At 43.3% G+C, this 19525-nt stretch overlaps 1 protein-coding gene across 10 annotated transcripts in view; it reads left to right on the top strand.

Moving 5' to 3' along the window:
• The window catches only part of EP300 (E1A binding protein p300), a 61730-nt gene extending 48386 nt beyond the window's left edge, over positions 1 to 13344 (top strand). For all 10 annotated transcript variants that reach the window (XM_041416882.1, XM_041416879.1, XM_041416881.1 and 7 more), the window contains 9 exons: positions 954 to 1021; positions 1674 to 1824; positions 2365 to 2511; positions 2993 to 3106; positions 4766 to 4931; positions 5550 to 5714; positions 7723 to 7884; positions 8339 to 8620; positions 9946 to 13344. In XM_041416882.1, coding sequence (XP_041272816.1) covers positions 954 to 1021; positions 1674 to 1824; positions 2365 to 2511; positions 2993 to 3106; positions 4766 to 4931; positions 5550 to 5714; positions 7723 to 7884; positions 8339 to 8620; positions 9946 to 12168 — 3478 coding nt within the window. In that variant the 3' untranslated portion in view covers positions 12169 to 13344. The remainder of the gene's footprint in view (positions 1 to 953; positions 1022 to 1673; positions 1825 to 2364; positions 2512 to 2992; positions 3107 to 4765; positions 4932 to 5549; positions 5715 to 7722; positions 7885 to 8338; positions 8621 to 9945) is intronic.
• The last annotated feature ends 6181 nt before the right edge of the window (positions 13345 to 19525 follow it).

Raw genomic sequence — 19525 nt, 5'->3', positions numbered from 1 at the left:
ACATTCTCTGAAAATTTTATACAATCTATAGGGTAATATCAAATTTAGACAGTGTATCTTACAGTGCTGTGTGTCAAGTTTTCTAATCTTTAATGTTTCCAGTCCTCCTTTGTGTGGAAAAGAACATTTCAGCCATTTATGTTTAGAGGTGCTAGCCCTTCATGAAAAGATATTTTTAGTTCTGGTAACAGTTTCAGACTGGTCTGTTTTCTGTACAAATCATACTGCTTCATCATCTTAAAAAAATTTTGTAACAAGGATTTACAACTTTTTTGACCTCAGTGATCAGATTAAATTTAAATTTAAAAAATACAGTTTTATTTAGATGCTCCATGGTTCTTGATCAACATGTGTTTTCTTCAGATTGATTTAAAAACTTAAAATAATGATGAATTATATGTTGATTAAGTTTTATAACAGCTTCAATGTCCCATTTCTTGTCCAAAGAGTGTCAGTTTAGCGTTCTGTTGTCCCATCCTCATTGCTGCAGAAGAGGGTGGATGTCCTTTAAGTGAAGAAGAATCATAGAATCATTTCAGTCTACAGTGCATTTGGGCATTTAGAAAAAAAAAATCAGCCTTATGCTTGGTGTTGTGGTGTCTTATCATCAGAGACAGCAGTTTGAGCCTATTTGCACCAAGAATACTTTGAGCTGATATTGTCAGACCTGCCAGTGGAGACTTCCCTGGGCTTTCCAGTGGTGATGTCAGCAACTGATAGGGGATGCAGCACGTGGAGCTTAGATCCTCCTCTGCAGCTCTGAAACAACTGGGCTGTTCTTTGTGCTTTTATTTCAAATTTCAGTTAAGGTCTTTTCCAGATCAGATAAGACCTGGTGAAAGATTTTGCTTCTAATGGTAGGATGCTAGAGAACTTGGTGGTCTGACTTGGGATGACTTCACTTTGGGTTTTTTTTTTTTTTTTTTTTTTTTTTTTTTTTTTTTTTGCTTCAGCTTCGTCTGTGATGGCTGCCTAAAGAAAACAGGACGAACCAGGAAAGAGAACAAATTCTCTGCTAAAAGTAAGATTCTGATACTTGCACCAAAAAATTTAAATGATATATTAAGGATGAGGAAGAGGTGGCTTTTATGCTTGTGTTTTATCTAAGTTTTTTAAGAGCTCAAGGAGGATACTTTTGGTCAATTTTGACCATCAGTTCTGTAGTGTTCAGTATTTGCATTCACAGGTGGTAGTGTTAGTTAACATTCTGGGCTCACAAACTGTTTTAGAGCACTTCCATTATTGAAATATATTATTTTGGTAAGTGGCGATACTAACTTGGCTAGTATGACTTTATAGACACAATATACTCCCAAATGCAATGTCTGCTTGTGAAAATGTGTCTGAAAGCATTGAAAGCAGTGTTTTGTAATCCAGTTTAAGTAATTAATAACATCTGTTCAGGAGAAGCCTTAATTGTGATTGACTTTTAAGACAAGATAGAAATTGGGTTGAAATACAGATTCTTTATTCATTTAAATAATGTATAAGCCATAAATGTGCCTGCAGGGCAAAAGCAGCTCACCCCATCTAGAAGTGGTAGAGATAAAGCTTTAATTTATGCTAGCATAGTGCATGTGTTAAAAGTAATTTTTCATCCAACATCTGAGTGAGAAATCACATATGAACAGTTCAGTTTTGTATATGGTTAGAGCTGTATTTTCCTCCTGCAGGATTACCAGCTACAAGACTTGGTACCTTCCTGGAGAACAGAGTCAATGATTTCCTAAGACGACAGAATCACCCTGAGGCAGGAGAGGTCACAGTTAGGGTGGTGCACGCATCTGACAAAACTGTCGAAGTAAAACCAGGAATGAAAGCAAGGTATGCTCGTTTCTAATTTTGTTTTCTTCTTGTGGAAGTGGGAGCTGTTTGCACTTACATTATACAGTTGATTAAATAAAATAATTTAGCTTGGAAAATAGTTCTAAGCTTGAGTCCAACTGTTACTCTAGCACTGCCAAGGCCACTGCTAAACCATGTCTCCAAGTGCTACATCTACAGATCTTCTAAATATCCTAAGGGATGGTGACTCAAACACTTCCCTGGATAGCCTGTTTCAATACTTGACAGTCCTTTTAATGAAGAATTTTTTTCAAATATGCAATCAAAAAACTTTGGTGATCAAAACCTCATCACCAGCCAAGTAGTGACAAACAGGTGTTCCAGCAGCATAATAATTTTTTGTCTTTTTCACAGTAAAAAGTGGGTGCCTCATATTTGAGTAGTCTGTAAACATTTAACTTTCAAATGGCACTAAAATTACACCTAGAGTAGCCCTCATCTTTGTTGCTTTCACCTAGTAACATGCAGTCTCTGATATGTGAATTTATTTGGTATTCCACTTTACCCTCTGGTCTGCAGGTTCGTAGACAGTGGAGAGATGGCAGAGTCTTTCCCGTACCGAACAAAAGCGCTTTTTGCTTTTGAGGAGATTGATGGTGTGGATTTGTGCTTCTTTGGGATGCACGTGCAGGAGTATGGCTCAGACTGCCCTCCACCCAATCAAAGGTGAGGAACCCCACAAAAGTCTTTTACCTTGAAGGAAACTTCAGGGGAGGGACCGGGGAAACTGAGGCACACCATGACAACACACTGCAACACCTTGGTACTCTCTCCTTTGGATGAACCTCCTGTAGTTCTGTATAGAGCTTCTCTGTTGCTTATTGAGACCCTTAGTGCTGTTAGGTTCCAGAAACAAAGTAGCTTCTGTATTGTTAGAGTCGTTTCTTACTGGGGATGCTGGCTGGAAGACAGTGTTGCCTTAAGGATCACTGATCTGTGTTTTCAAGGAAGGGGTTGAATAGTTTTAGGGAGATGAGGCTAGGATATCAAAAGGCCAAGTTTCTGGAGGTAAATTAGGATCAGAGGCTTTGCAGATTGCTGTTGTAATGGATGTTTCAGATGTATAAAATAGCATTAATCAACTTGTAGAATTACTTCAAAATCTATCCCCTTTCTCATGCTTTTTTTTGGTTGGTTTTTTTTTTAGGCGAGTGTATATATCTTACCTTGACAGTGTTCACTTCTTCCGCCCTAAATGCTTGAGGACTGCTGTCTACCATGAAATACTAATTGGATATCTAGAATATGTTAAGAAACTAGGGTAAGTATTGTATAATATTTTCTTCTGTACAGCATTTGTGCTGAGTACTTCTTGTTGCAAATTAAATTACTACATCCTATAGTAAAGAGTATGGTGCCTAAATATCAACTTGTGATAGAATGACTTGAAAACAACTGTGTACAGTTAAAAAGGAGAAGAGAATAAGGGATTGCAGGCTTTTCAGGGGAGGCCTCTGCTTCAGCTATTTTTGTGTTTCCAAATTTATGTGAAACTTTCTTAAAGTCTAAGTAGAAATAGGGATCCCCTTCTCCAGTCCATAAAATGTTGTCATTGGGTAATGCCATGCCTTTAATTAGGTCATTCCTTTGGGCTAAGCAAGTAAGTTCTTACCCTTGTTTATAAGGAAAAAGTTGCGTGTTTTGTCTGTACTAGTTAACTCTGTAACAGTTGTATAAGGCCACTAAAAAATCTTGAGTAGTTGAAAATGTGAGAAACTGAATAGTTAGGAAAGAAAGAAGAAAATATACTTGGACAGCAGAGAAGAACACAGAACAACTGCAGTAACAAAAAAGGTGGAAATTAAATTTCCATGATTACTGAAGTATAAAGGCCAGTGAAGTAAATAAACATCACTCTATTGTCAAGGTACCTAGTGCAGGTTGATGAAGTTATTTGTGGAGAAATTGTTAGGGACTATGTTTAAAGCAGTTGATGAGAAAAGTTAGGGGAGTTGAAATGGAGGTAAGATTCATGCATGTACTTCATGCATACTATCTTCATGCATGTACCTCGGTGAGGTGGTGTGTTCTTTATTACTTCAAAAGCATAGATTGGGCTTCTTTCTGCTTTTTTTATTGTCTGTCATCTAATCTGTGAGTCTGTACATTTGCTGCATAGAGCTCAAGCCTCAGCTTTACTTAATGCTATTTTCTGTGCTAATGGGTAACATCAGGTTCTCATTTTGGGAGAACAGTCTTGGTCTTGCAGTATCATCTCTCCAATCTCAGGCAGAAGGAATGACAGCTGACTGCAGCTCCCAGGGTTTGGAGAGGGTTCTGCAGAGCTGTTTCTCAATAGGGCAAGAATGGTTATTTTTCTCTTAACTGATTATTCCTCCTACTAGACTTCTCTTCAAAAACTAATAGAGAAGAACTGAGGATAAAGAAGTAATCTTAGGTGTTGTATGTGCTGCAGCTGCTACTAATTGGCTGTCACCTATCTTAATAATACTCTAGATTATGTATCCAATACCACAGGTTGGCAGTGCCTGTTTATTCCCAGATATAATTCTAAAACTTGTTAAAGCTGATTCTCAAAAACCAGAGGATTTACATTAGAAAAGTGAATGCTGTAAGTAAATCTGTTTTCAAAATGTTGCTAGATAAAGTATTACTGCTCTGTCTCAAGATTTCACTGCTGAAATACCTAGACTCAGTCCTTCTCCCATTCGTTAATTGAGAGATAGTCGTTTCAGGTTTGTGTCAGGCTTTGTTTTTTATGTAGGCTGTAAAATGTGCACCCTTTACGTATAAGGGTTCCATATATAGCTCTGAATTTTAGAAAATTAGTGAAAAGATGGAAATGTTAGGTCGGGAAGAGCCGCCAGCCTCTGAGGTGGCTCCACCTGGTGTCAGAGAGGAGAGCGCGCGCGAGCCATTGTCAGCGCCCGCTCGAGCCGGTTTTGTCTGACCACGGCAGGTATACTACTGGACACATCTGGGCGTGCCCGCCCAGCGAAGGAGACGACTACATCTTCCACTGCCATCCTCCTGACCAAAAGATACCCAAACCCAAGCGACTGCAAGAGTGGTACAAAAAGATGCTGGACAAGTCTGTGTCAGAGCGCATCGTCCATGATTACAAGGTGTGTTAAGCGTGTGCTTGGGGGAGATTGGTCAATCTTGCCTTGATTTCTTCTGTGCCTTATGCATTGTGCCTGATTCTTTGTGGTTATTGCGTTAATTTTAAGTAAATTGAGCACCAAAAGTTTAAAACATACTCTCTTCAAAACATGTACCTTCTGAAATCGTTCCTTCTGAAATGGTTCCTTAGAACAAGCTAAATTCTTGAGGAATACTGTAAAAGAGCAAAAGAAACATATATGGAGTCTTAAATCTTCTTGTGTTAGATAAAATTGCAGGGTTAGGATGCTGATGCAGTTAGAAGTATGTAAAATCTTTGGAATTATAAGGATTTAAATGAAGGTTGAGATTATGTTGATTACATTGTCCCAGTTGGTAAGAATACATATTGAAGTCTAGCAGACAGTAATGATTTCTTTCTTCTGAGTGGGAATATTTGAAATGTATTTGACAAACTGTAACAGATACATTGTTAAATTTGCACTCGTAAAATGAATTGTAATATTAAGCTTTCATTTGTTTAGTCTGCTGATGCCTTTTCTTGTCACTCATTGAGAACGTTGCCTTCCCTTATGTGACTTGGAACAGTGATAACCAAAACTGTGCTTACTCTCTTTTAGGATATATTTAAGCAGGCAACAGAAGACCGTCTAACAAGTGCAAAGGAGCTCCCTTACTTTGAAGGGGACTTCTGGCCTAATGTTCTGGAGGAGAGCATTAAGGAACTGGAGCAAGAGGAAGAAGAACGGAAGAGAGAAGAAAACACTAGTAATGAAAGCACAGATGTAAGGATGCTTCTGCTTTTCATGATTTAATGTAAAAGTTCTGATTAGATAAGGCTAATTATAAAAAAAAAGAGGGGCACAAGGCACTTTGGTTAACTGGGGTTTTCACTTTTCACTCTAAAATACATTTCCATTTTACAGTTTATAAATTAGAGCTGGTAAAATACCACTAGGGTATTACATCTGGATGAACAGCAGGTGTTCATATGGCTATAAACTATCTAATTACCAAAGGCAATTTTGTTGAAACAGCTGCTAGTTGAATATTTTGTTGCTGAAATCCAGTTGTTATCAATGATCATGTTGCCACCTCAGCCTGATTTGGAAGTTTTTTCCTTAAGGATTAGCTTTTAAAGAGTGCTCACTCTTTTCATTTTAACTTAGATGATACAACACCAATCTTAGCAGAAAGTAATGGAATGCTGTGGGTTAGTACTTGACTCTCAATAGGTTTGTTTAGTAGCTTTAAGGCATCGATGATCTGAAGCACAAATTACTGCAGAACTGTTGGGCTACTTTAAACTAGAAAAATTTCTTGCTGGTGTCTTGTGCAATTTTTTTTGAGAATGTACAACTGTGTTATCAAGTTCAACAAAAAAACCCTCAAAAATAAAAGAGATGCCTCTTAATTCAACAATAAGTTTGAAAGTGAACAGATGCAGAATTTATGCATCTGCCTGTCCTTGCATGCTCTGAACTTTTATGGAAGATGTGGTGAATGTAGGATAGGGTTAGTAGTTTTGCTCATGCAGTAGTACTTGTTAGTTAACTCTTTAAACACTGCTGCTTTGTCACCTTATCAGGTACTAGATTTTGGAGGGGGAATTAGAATTTTTTTGCTGGAAGATCTTTGGATCAAAAAAAGTTAGGTTTAATGTTACAATGAAAAATTGTGATTGTGCTGTGTTGCTCTTTGCAATACCTTCTTTCAAGGACTTTGTTTAATCAAAGTGCAGGATATCTGATTTGCATTAAGTCTCATCTTTCTTAGGAAGTTATTGTTTGCTTTCCACAAGGTCTTCATCTCTATACCCAGAAACCACTTGTGAAGGATGATTTAGCTATCTGTGTGAGATTGGTCAATATTTAGTTGAGCCTTCACAACACTTTGGCCCCAAACTCCTGACACAGGGCCAGCTTGCAGTACATTACAATTTAACTTTATTATTATTATTATTATTATTGCAAATGTTTTGAACTCTTTATTGATCCTATGTTTCATATTTGAAGAAGGGGCAATAATAAACTGTACTGTAAAGTGATGCAATAGTCATTCATCTTCACTGGGAATTTCCATTCTGACAGTTATTTTAAGCTTAAGAAAAATGCTTGTTTGGCTAACAATTACTTTGATCCTTGATCATCTTATGCTGTGGGGTTTTGAGGGGCTCTCTACGCATCCCAGCGAGCAATAAACTGTTCATTGCTAACAGAATATAGTTGAAATTAAGCTGACCTGTTTTGTTTGAGTGTTGCAGGGTATGACAGGTGCATGCTAGAAGTTGCACTACTAATGCATTTTGGACTCAGAACAACAGCTTCATACCAAAATCAGTTTGATGCACTCTGTTAAAAGTAAATGTCAGAGCTGTAGCAAACTAAATCTAAGTGGTTTAAGTCTTTCTTACCTTTGTTTAGCGCAATATCAATTGTAGTTTGCAGTTTTTACTTTTGAATTGCATTGAGAATTCATCTACTGAACTCCTTGGTGATTGTCCAGGAGTGTGTAGCTGTTATGGACAAACAAGTTTCATTGTATAAAGTTTTGCTTGTACATCCTGGGCATCTGTGCTTTTAATATTTTTGGAGGTATGTATTGCTGATCTTGATATCTTTGGAGTAATTCTAAGGGAGTTAATTTAATGTTTCTGGGGACCCTAGTATGTGTCTTCAGAGTAAATGATTGTGAAGTGTGTTTTGTCCTGCAGTTATAGAATATGTAAAAATAATAAAATTGTGATGTGGTGCTGCTTAGATACCTGACATAAAATGTCTTTAAAATTGCTAGGTGAGCAAGGGAGACAGCAAAAATGCCAAAAAGAAGAACAATAAGAAGACAAGTAAAAACAAGAGCAGTTTGAGTCGTGGCAATAAGAAGAAGCCTGGCATGCCCAATGTATCCAATGACCTCTCCCAAAAGCTGTATGCCACTATGGAGAAGCACAAGGAGGTAAGAGTTGATTGAATGAGGAATTTTTTTGGTTCAGTAAAGAGGTGTGCAAAGCTTTGATACTTCAAACAGAGTCATGCCCTGTAAATTATACAGGTTTGGCTGGAGAATTGACTGGCTCACCCAGACAGACCAGTACCAGTAAGTCTGAGTGCTCTTTGCTGCAAGGGCAGTGGGAATAAATGCAGCTGTGCCTGTGCTGAACTTCCTAACAGTCTGAATTGCCACAGCAGTTCTGTTACTGTTCAGTCCAGTGCCCCTTTCCTATTTCTTCAGAGGAAAGTGAACCTGCAGGGCACCCAGATGTCCGAGATTTTCCAGGCCTCACGAGCACCCCACCTGTCAGCAGGTCATTCAGATGTTAGCTGATCTTGGAACTGTACACTCTGTAATGAAGTTTGGTGACCAAAACATCTTGATGAGCGCTAGCATATGAAGTCTTTTTATTTTTCAGGTCTTCTTTGTCATCCGTCTCATTGCTGGCCCTGCAGCCAACTCCCTGCCCCCCATCATTGAGCCTGACCCGCTCATTCCATGTGACCTGATGGATGGGCGTGATGCTTTCCTAACCCTTGCTAGAGACAAGCACCTGGAGTTCTCCTCACTACGAAGGGCTCAGTGGTCAACCATGTGCATGCTGGTGGAACTGCATACCCAGAGCCAAGACCGCTTTGTTTACACCTGCAACGAGTGCAAGCATCATGTGGAGACCAGATGGCATTGCACTGTCTGTGAGGTATGTTTGGTGAAGTTTTCCCTGCTTCTGGCCCTGCATCTCTGTGCCCAGAGTGCTCTTTACCTCGACTGATTTCTCATTATTAACTGATGGAAAAATATTTGTGCAGCTCATCTGCTGGCAGTTAAGAAAGGAGGGAAAACATTTTCTTCAACAAGTGGTTCTGCTGATGTGCTACTTGTGATTTCTGCCTTGTGGAGAGCTGGAAGAGAGTGTTTTCTGTAGTTTACTTAAGGTGCTGCTGCCTAAGAAATTGGGAACTGTAGCTGTGGCTTGAGCTGGAATGGTAGGATCAGCTGATTTTTCTGAAGAGCAATGCATACATTTTCCTTCCAGAGTCAGAAGTGTGGGGCAGCAGTATTTCTGTAAAGAGAGCTCTCTGTTGGTTTACTGGCACAGAGGTTTTGCTGTGCTGCAAGTCAGATCCCAATACTCCTGTGTCTCCTCTTCTCTGTTGTGTCTCTGTAGAATGCTGCAAACAGCATTTGTGTCTTCAGAAGTGTTTGCAAAACCAGTGTGTTTGAAGATCGAGTCCAGGGGTTTGGTTCAATGCCCACTGGAAGCTGGATTATCATCATATCTGCCTTCTAACTTAGTTTTGTAGCCTGCTGGAAGCAAATGACTGACTCAGATTTGATCCTAATTACAATTTGTTACTTCCATTTCCTCTGTGTGTATATGTGTATGTATGTATGTATACATGCACACACGTGTGCTTTTACCTTCTTGGTATACACCAGGAAGTAAATTCTAATTTTCCTATGGTTTAGTCAATCCTAAGAACTTTGGTCTTTTTCTTAAAGATTAATGATTTAATTGAAACTCATGTGCGGTTGCTTTCCCAGAATGCATTCTGTTCTTACAGCACTCTGTTGTTTAACTCATATCAGCAAACTGAAAATGCAGCTTTCATTCTTTTTTGAAAGCTGGTACCTCTTCTGCCACTCCTGCTCTCTTCTTTTGAAGTAGGAGCAGATGAGCAGCTATTTGTCCCCTGCCTATTTCTTCTCCTTTCCTGTTGGGATTTTTCTGGCCCAGCTGAATAATGTGTGACTTTCTAGCTCAGAGCCAACTTGTTTTTCAACGTTTATATATTTGTGTAGCTTTCAGACACCCTTACACCCACACACTTTCCCTGGCTATAATTTGGATTTATTCCTTCTCTAGTTACCTCCACATGAGATGAAAAATTGAATTTTTCCCTAGAGCAACAATTTGCCTGGAACAGACTGGGAGTAATTTGTTGAGGTGGCAGGACATAATTTATTCATTTATTGTATGGAGTTTCAGGAACACTGATAACTCATCCTTTGTTGTCTTTTCAGGATTATGACCTGTGCATCACCTGCTATAACACTAAAAACCATGACCACAAGATGGAAAAATTAGGCCTCGGTCTAGATGACGAGAGCAACAACCAGCAGACAGCCACGACGCAGAGCCCCGGCGACTCCCGCCGCCTGAGCATCCAGCGCTGTATCCAGTCTCTGGTCCACGCCTGCCAGTGCCGCAATGCCAACTGCTCGCTGCCGTCCTGTCAGAAGATGAAACGGGTCGTCCAACACACCAAAGGCTGCAAACGCAAAACCAACGGAGGGTGCCCCATCTGCAAGCAGCTCATTGCTCTCTGCTGCTACCACGCAAAGCACTGCCAGGAGAACAAGTGCCCCGTGCCCTTCTGCCTCAACATCAAACACAAGCTCCGTCAGCAGCAGCTCCAGCACCGCCTGCAGCAGGCGCAGATGCTCCGAAGGAGGATGGCGAGCATGCAGCGCACGGGCGTGGCGGGCCAGCAGCAAGGATTGCCCTCGCCCACGCCGGCCACGCCGACAACTCCAACGGGCCAGCAGCCCCCGACACCACAAACCCCGCAACCCCAGCCTCCTCCCCAGCCCGTGTCACAGCCTCAGCCTGCACCTCCCAACAGCATGCCACCCTACACCATGCCAAGAACTCAGCCCCCCAGCGCTGTGTCCCAGGGCAAGGCAGGTGGCCAGGTGACGCCTCCAACTCCACCTCAGCCACCACAGCCGCCGGTTCAGGGTCCTCCTCCAGCAGCAGTGGAAATGGCCATGCAGATCCAGCGGGCGGCAGAGACCCAGCGCCAGATGGCACAGGTTCAGATCTTCCAAAGGCCGATTCAGCACCAGATGCCCCAGATGCCACCGATGGGAATGAATCCTCCACAGATAGGCAGAGGTCCCGGTGGCCATATAGATCAAGGAATGGGGCCAGCAGGAATTCAGCAGCAGCCGCCGTGGGTGCAGGGGGCCTTACCCCAAGCTCAGCTGCAGCCAGGAATGCAGAGGCCATCCATGATGTCGGTAGCTCAGCCAGGTCAGCCGATGAATATGGCCCCTCAGCCAGGGATGGGTCAGGTACCTGGCGCTGCTCAGCCCAAACAACCTTTGCCCCAGGCGGCCTTACAAAACCTACTGAGGACTCTCAGGTCTCCCAGCTCACCCATGCAGCAGCAGCAGGTGCTTAACATCCTTCACTCCAACCCTCAGCTGCTGGCCGCTTTCATCAAGCAGCGGGCGGCCAAGTACGCGGGCTCCCAGAACCCGCAGGGCATGGCGGGGCAGCCTGGCATCCCGCAGGGGCAGCCGGGGCTCCAGCCGCAGCAGGCCATGCAAGGGCAGCAAGGAGGGGTGCACCCCAACCCAGCCATGCAGAACATGAACCCCATGCAAGCAGGAGTGCAGAGACCCAGCATGCCCCAGCAGCAGCCACAACAGCAGCCGCAGCAGGCCATGGCTGGGATGAATCCTCAGGCACAGCAGATGAATATGAATCACTCGGGGATGGCTCCCCAGTTCCGAGATCTCCTGATGAGACGGCACCAGATGATGGAGCAGCAGCGCCACCAGCAGCAGCAGCAGCAGGGAGCGGGACCGGCGCTGGGGCCAGGGATGGCCAACCACAACCAGTTTCAGCAGCCCCAGGGTGTCGGGTATCCCCAACAGCAGCAGCAGCGAATGCAGCATCACATGCAGCAGATGCAGCAAGGAAACATGGGACAAATAAGCCAGCTTCCACAGGCCATGAGTGCAGAGACAGGAGCCAGTTTGCAACAGGCTTTCCAGCAAAGGCTGCTTCAGCAGCAGATGGGATCCCCAGCTCAGCCCAATCCTATGAGCCCCCAACAGCACATGCTCCCCAATCAGGCCCAGTCCCCGCACCTCCAGGGCCAGCAGCTCCCTTCATCGCTCACCAATCAAGTGCGTTCTCCACAGCCTGTACCCTCACCGCGGCCCCAGTCCCAGCCCCCTCATTCCAGCCCATCCCCTCGGATGCAGCCTCAGCCTTCTCCACACCACGTGTCCCCGCAGACCAGCTCCCCACATCCAGGACTGGTGGCTGCCCAGGCTAACCCCATGGATCAAGGGCACTTTGCCAGCCCGGACCAGAGTGCAATGCTTTCCCAGCTTGCTAGCAATGCCGGCATGGCAGGCCTCCATGGTACAAGCGCCACGGAACTGGGGCTCAGCTCCGAGAACTCAGACTTGAATTCAAACCTTTCACAGAGTACACTAGACATACACTAGACACGTTGTAGCATTTTGGGAGCAAAAAAAAAAAAAAAAAATTAAAAAACAAAGAAAATAAAAAAACTTATTTTCGCAAGACTTTTTGTACTGAAGACAAATTTTTTTGAATCTTTCTTAGCTAAAACGACATTTTTCCCTGGAACACATCTGAACTCTGCAGCAGTAGTTTGTGGTTTTAAAAGCAAACCGACAACGAACCTGAGGGACAGTAGAGTACAAAGAATATATTTTTGTTATGGCTGGAATCATAACCAGTCGTTTTTCTTGGCTTTTTTTTTCCTCGTGTGCGTTGGGGAGGTTGGGGGAGTGAGGTGGTCTTTTGGTTGTTCACCAAAGGATGCCCTGCTCGTACCTCCAATAGGTTTTATTTTTTTTTTTAAATTAATGAAAATATGTAATATTGATAGTTATTATTTACTGAGGCAGATGGTAAACATTTTCCCTATTCTGGTTTTGATTCATGTCACTGCGAAAAAACCACCACAAAAACAGAACAACAGAAAAACAGGAAAACCTTTCCTAAAACCGGAGGACAAAAGGGGTTAATGTTGCTTTAAAACTACATTACATATATAAATATATATATATATAAAAATAAATACCAATCTTTTCCTCTTTGGTTGGAAATATGTCAATTCTTTGAAAAATGTAAAAATATTAAATAACTCAGTCCCCTCCTGAAGTCTACTTTTGTCCTCCAAGAATTTTCTATACAAGAGTCTGAGCTTAAAAAAAACTTCAAGTATTAAAGTAATTTGTACATGTAGAGAGAAGACAACATTTTTGGAAATACACAGGGGCAGCTGCCAAATGGATGTAGTATATATATTGTGGTTTCTGTTTTCTTGAAAGAATTTTTTTTGTTATTTTTACATCTAACAAAGGAAAAAAAAAAACATAAAAAAGAGGGTAAGAAACAATTCCAATGGGATTATTTCAACCTGAGAAACAGTCCCTGGGGTTTCTTCTTTATGCTTGCTTTCTCTCTCCCATGCCCCTTTCCCACCCTCTTCCATTTTCTGTAAAACTTGAAAATAGAAAGCAAAAAACCCTCAAATGTTGTATATCATGCAATTAAAGTTGGTTACTTATAAATAAGAACTTTCGATCACTGTATAGACTGTTAAAATTGATTTCTTATTACCTATTGTTAAATAAACTGTGTGAGACAGACAGCCTGTTTTTAATGTTTCCCTTCTCTCCCACATGTGTTGCTTGTTCTTAAAATGGTGGGGGTAGCGGAGTATGTGCTACTTCAAATGTTTGCTATCTAGACGTCGGAGAGCTATTTAATGTATATGACTGTTTTAAAATGCAAATCTCTAATAAGGGGTGTGGAGTAATAATTAGTCTTCTAAATGGACTCTTTTGGTACAACTCTACATTCGCATTGTTCCCGGCATGTATCTTACCAAAGAAACGAGGTCTGACCTCAACAGTTGTGCCAGTCAGCTGTGCCCCGCCCTGCTCACACAGCCTGGGAGCAGCTGATCTTCAAAGGGACCTATTTTGCATTTTGAAATGAGAACTATTTGTTTGGATATGTGATATTAAAAGATCCTATTTCACTTGGAGTATATTGTGCGCCTTTTGGCACCGAAGCGTGAGCACGAGGTAAGCTTGTGTGGATGTCCTGCAGGCAGGTGGTGTGCCAGTCACCCTGTGTCACATCTGGTGACCTGCTGGATGTAGAGGCATTCCTGAGCAGAGGTGCTGTCACCGTGGAGCGCGTGGGCAGTGACCCCAGCTGTGTGCTGCCCACAGCTGCGCTCACACGGAGTTAATCCGGTCATGTCGCCTGTTGTGCTCGAGCTGGTTGTGGTGGATGTGGCTGGTTCATTGAGGGCTCCCCAAAATCCAGCCTTATGGTGTGCATGTGCGTACAGTGCTGGCTGCCTAGGGAATAACTCACCACCAGGGCATTATGCACCTGGAAGACCCAGATGGGACCAGAGCACAACTGTAATGCCAGCTGTGTTGGGAACAGCAGATCCCAGACAGATAACACAAGCAAGCTGACCTCAGGAAAACTGCTCATGGAAAGATGATGGAGGGGGTAAGTGCCAAATAAAAGTAATGGTGTATTACAATGTGAATGGATGCTAGAGATCTTCAAAAGTGGGAGTAAAATGCTTGGGTTTTGGATATAAACACAATTAGGACAATGAATCTTGGATTTAGAAAGGGGTTGGTGGCAAGCCTTCAGCAAGATGGTGGAAAACTTGTGGCAGGCTTAAGGAAAGCAGCCCTGGGCTTTGGTATTCAGCCTTGGTTAAACCTCATACTGCTCACCCCAGCATGGTGCAGACCAGCTCTGCACCAAGACCACAATTACCCTGGTACATTGGGAGGGACTGCTCCTGACCTAAAGGAGAACAGAAAACAAAAAACCCCCATGTACTGAATGCCAGGACAGCAGCCTGGTATTGTTTAGATTTGTGCTCTGCACAGTAAGCTCTCCTCTTCCTTCCCTGAGACCAAGCAAAGCCTAGCTTTGCTTTCAGCCTTGGGGGACTTCTCAGGATGTAGCATAAAAAAAATTCCTTCTGACCACATAGAGGCTAATGAAGTGAAAAGTGTGCCCAGCCTTCTGACTTACATGCTTTTAGTGGGAACAGCTTTCATTTGTGCTGCTCAGTTAGCACACAAACCGTGGTTAGAATTTCTCCTGACCTACATCAAAGCGTCTGAAGTGGGGAAGTCCTGGGAGCTTTCAGAGCGCACTACAGATCTTCCAACTTCAAATGCCAAAATAGAGACTTGTTTGAAAGATGCCATGATGCATTCTATGTGACAGCATAGCTGCTCTGTCCTTTGTAGGTGCTGACTCTGAGCCCAGTTCAGTTTTTGAGGTGATGTGGATGATCAACAGTCTAAAATTTGTATAAAGGTTTCTTTTCCTGACATCCCTCTACTTCTGCTTTCCCTGGTTCTACTGGAGAACCAGAACCCAGCATTTGGGGCACTACTATGACTGTTTAAAGCAGTGGGAGGATTTTCAGGGTGACAACAAAATTAGGGTGTCATCTGTATCTCTCTTGCCGTTCAGTTGTGTCCAAGTTAGTTTGTTTCACTCCTATTTATTAGACTCTTGGACCAGCAAAAAGAATTCACACCTGAAGTTCTAGCAATCCAGTCAGATATCAATTGTCCAGTTACAAAAATGCTAATGGTTGTACTCAAATAATGTGTAGTTCACTGATGTAAATTTTCTAATGTCTGACCTTCCAACATCCCAGCTCCTTCAGCCTCTCCCCATCTGACAGAGGCTCTAGTCTTATCACAGTGCTGCCCATGTGCTGGATTCACTGTGCCCGTGTATCTCTTGTACTGGGTAGCCCAAACCACCAGATAATTGTACAAAACCCAAGGCAATGTTGGTAGCAGTCACCTGGTCATTAGACAACTGTTGTAACAGCAAAACGAGCTACAGCAGCTCCTGGCAGGCCAAGACAAGCCCAGGCAAAACCTGACAGAGCCTCACATAAGGCAGAGCTTGTGGCCTCTTAGCAGTGGCAGCACCATGACAAGACTGACATAGATCATGTGACAGTGACAGCCATTCCAGCTTTTATTTCATTTTTCCAGCATATGATACGCAATTTCTCTGTAAGAAACTCCACCTCCTGTTTCCAAGATGGTCTTTTTGCTGCTTCCAGTTTCAGCCAAACTCAAGGACTCCAGCCCATCCTCTCTGGACAGTCTGGAACAGATCCTGTAGTGAAAGACAGCAGCACTTAGAAGAGTCTGCTCCTAATGACCAGTTCTGCCTAAGTGTGTGATGAGGCCTCTTACCCTAAAAATGAGCTTTTATTTGATAACCAGATACAGGGTGCTGTCTGGGGAATGTTTATTTTTGCAAACCCCCTCAGCAGGTGCCTTCCTGCAATACAACACTGGGGTATCTGCCAGTTTGCCCAAGGAGCCATTTCTTCCCTCAGCTTGTCAAAGCAGATTGTGTGCCATAGATCCCTGCCTGAGACAGAGCCAAGCCTGGCCCCTGAACGTGTGAAAGCACAACACACTCCATCCACTGGGATTGCAGCAGCATCTGTGCTTGCTTCCTGGCTGGAGAGCTACTGAGCTGCTCTGTCAGCCTTGCCGGTGTGGCATGTGCATCAGCATTTGCCTGCCTGGGTGTGCTCTGGCCTTTTGGTTTGCTCAAGTTGCTTCAGTTGCACTCCTTTAGAACAGGGTCTTGGTTTCAATTCTCCAGGAAGGGATCTTGGATGTTTAGAAGAGAAACCTGTTCTGTGGCTGGTGCTGTGGGTAGCTGATGGGCAATCAGCCATGGCTCTGGTCTACTCTCCCTGTTGTAGGGAGTGTGGTGGGTTTGGGGAGGGTGGAGAAATTACTGTTGGCACTATCTCCCTCAGTCATCTTTAAAGCCCTTCCTAGCTCCTGGTGAAGGTGGCACAGCTCAGACTGTGGTTTTCCCCAGGTGTGCTGGCTGGTGGCAGGCTCTGGCATATCTTGGGAGTGCAGAGCTTTGTGGGATGCAACCCAAGCACTGGCAGTGGGTACTTTGCTTCTCCTTGTGCCCCTGCATTCCCCAGGGCAATAGCAGGAATTGAAAGGTCATTACCAGAAGAAAGCTCTTTGCCAACCCTGATCCTCTGGCTAAAAGTGCAGAGCTTCTGCTGCCCTGAAAAGCAAGGAGTCTTTCATTCCGTTTCCTCTTCACTTTTGCTTTTCTTTGTCTGTGCTGTCCCACAGCAGTGTGGCGCTGACATGAGTTCCCAGTACAATGCCGTGGTCACCGAACCTTTGGGAGCCAGACAGTGGATATCCCAGCAGGCCTGCTGATGGAAAGCCAGGGCATGACCTGGGTCTACTACCACCCACACTGCCAGGGCTTGTAACACAGTGGCCTGAGTTACAGCCACCAGGAGTTAGAACTCCAAACTCATGAGTTTAAAAAAGAAAAAGGAGAGGAAAAAAAAAAAAGGAAAAAGACCTCATGTGCTCTTCTGTTTGCCTGCTGTTATCTCAGTTTGAGTTTGTAAAGAAGGATTTCAAGCCGTTTGTTCTGTCAGGTGGGCCCAGTTCTCCTGTGTCACCACAAACAGTCAGAGAGAGCCCTTAACTGGGCTTTGGGAAAGGATATATAAAGAGATTTCCACCTTGGTAAACTGCATATTATGTGTCAGGCCTTGTGGATGGTGTAACATCATCTTCTGCCATTAGCTGGACTTACTGGTCCAGGCTGCCCTTCCTGCTGGGAAAGGTGACCTGGCAGTCACAGTGGTGCCCCATGTCTTCCTTGAAAAGCTTGTAGTGGGATTGAGAGGCAGCACAGCTCAGCTCTCAAAAGCCAGATTTCTTGGGGGTCTGGGATGGGATAAGCACTTCAAACTGAGATTTATTTCCTAAGCAGTTAACTCTTCCCTCTCCTTGTCAGGATAGCCTTGAAAATGGCTGCAGCTTCTTTTTGGGGTTTTGTTTTGGTTTGGGGTTTTTTGTTTGCTTGTTTGAGTTTTTTAAATTTGGTCAAGAATTATTTACTGTTTCATTAGTATTTGTATGTAGAGTTGTGTTACATATATTGACAGATTTAATGTGGTAGCAAAATAGCAAGGAAGGACAGGCTAACTTGGTATTTGTGCCCTTAACTGGGTTGCCTGTTGGGTCTGGGGTTGGATTATTTGTTCACTATACAAACTGTTCAATTGCTATGTCTATTCTACAGTGTAACTTAGTGACAAGTGGCTGTAAATGTGGAAGAACATTAGTGTAGCATTAAGGATGATCCCACAAGGGCTTTCTGCAAGCTCCTCAGCCCAGGAGAGAGATCTAGAAAACAGCAACTGCTCAAATCTCCCACCTGCAAGTAGGCAGTTGCCTGTGCTTACACAGTGCAGGACACCCCTCTCTTCATTTCACAGTTATCCTGGTAAAATTAGTCTGCCAAAGGTTCAGCAGAATATTTTCTTCTATTATTCCATCTGTTTTCTTGTTGGTTTTCCAAGCTCATCTACCCCATTTTCCTTTTTCAAAGACAGTACCATGAATGTATAGCCAAGGCTTACATGTCTATAAATACTTTTTCTTCAAAATGGTTTCCTTCCCAGTGCTCATGACAAAAATTAAACCCTTTAAAGTCTTTTGGTTTTTCACAGTGTCAGCTAGGAGGAGCCTTACGAAAGCCATGTGCCACTTCCCACTGCACACAAGAATTTGGCAGGCCTGTAACCAAATGGCTGCCACTTAGTGCTGGAAGTGGAAAAAGGCCCCTGGAGCACCAGGATTCTCATGAGCTCTTGGAAATAACAGAGTAGAAAACTGAAAAAGGAGGCTGTGGAGAAGCAGCAGATGAATTTATGAAGCCTGTGGACCTGGAACATGAGCTCTGCATCCCAGAGCATGGGTGAGAGGACAGTCCCAGGACAAGCACAAAGAGCCAGTGAGACAAGGCTGCTCAAAGAAGTTGTGGTAATGAGGGACAGAGCAGATGCTGCAGCACAGGAGCTGCACACCTTGGAGCTGAGTGCCTGAGGAAGCAGCCTGGCCCCCTGTCCTGCAGCAACAATCCCTCCCACTGCAGCCAGGGCTCCTTCTGTCACTGCACCTGACAGCAGCCCTTCGATACTGATCCCTCTAAAATTCCCTCTTAAATCCAAGAGCAAGCCCAGAACAGCAGTAGGGAAGGAGATGGGAAAAGTGCAGTTCAATCTAAGTTTTGGGTTTTAGTTACCTGAGATTGTCAGTGCTGTTCTCTCCCTAAAGAAAGGAGTTGGCTTTACAGAACTATTATGATTATTGTTACATAACAGAGTCTTTATTATTGAAAAGAACAGAAGTATTCCTCAATCAAGCTGAATTGATTGACATTAGAATGAATTTATTTAAATACTACTTTTTATTGAAAAGGCTTATTTAGAACTGCAATGAAAAATGAACAGCTGTGGTGGGGGGACTGCCTTTTAAGCTTGTTCTGTGTCAACACAGGACTTGTTTCTACTGAAGCCTTCAAGAAGCCTTGAGCCAGCCTGTGTGTGACCCAAGGCAGCAGTGCTGCTGGCTCCACTCTGGGAAGGGAGCAGGGGATGCACACCAGTTACAGCTCACAATGTGTTCCATGAAAGATTATTGCAGTAGAAAGACTTAATGAGCCTTTAATTTTGGATTGTGTCTTTTCCGGAAACAGCTTTGCTGTCTGCCATGCCGTGCAATGTCTAGCAGTATTTACAAGGGAACAACAGTCATTATGATTTATTTCATTATTAGCTATATTATTTTAAAACCATTTTCTATTTTTAACATTGCTGGAGGACTGTTTAGAAAACCTGAAAGTGGAGGATCCCTGATGCTATGGAAGTTTGCTGATCAAGTTGCAGACTGGCTTTGCCAGCTC

This window comes from Onychostruthus taczanowskii, unplaced genomic scaffold, assembly GCF_017590055.1.
Source record: "Onychostruthus taczanowskii isolate IOZ18803 unplaced genomic scaffold, ASM1759005v1 scaffold53, whole genome shotgun sequence".
NCBI lineage: Eukaryota > Metazoa > Chordata > Aves > Passeriformes > Passeridae > Onychostruthus > Onychostruthus taczanowskii.
The sequence above is the reverse complement of the archived record's forward strand: the minus strand, read 5'-3'. Positions and strand labels throughout refer to the sequence as shown.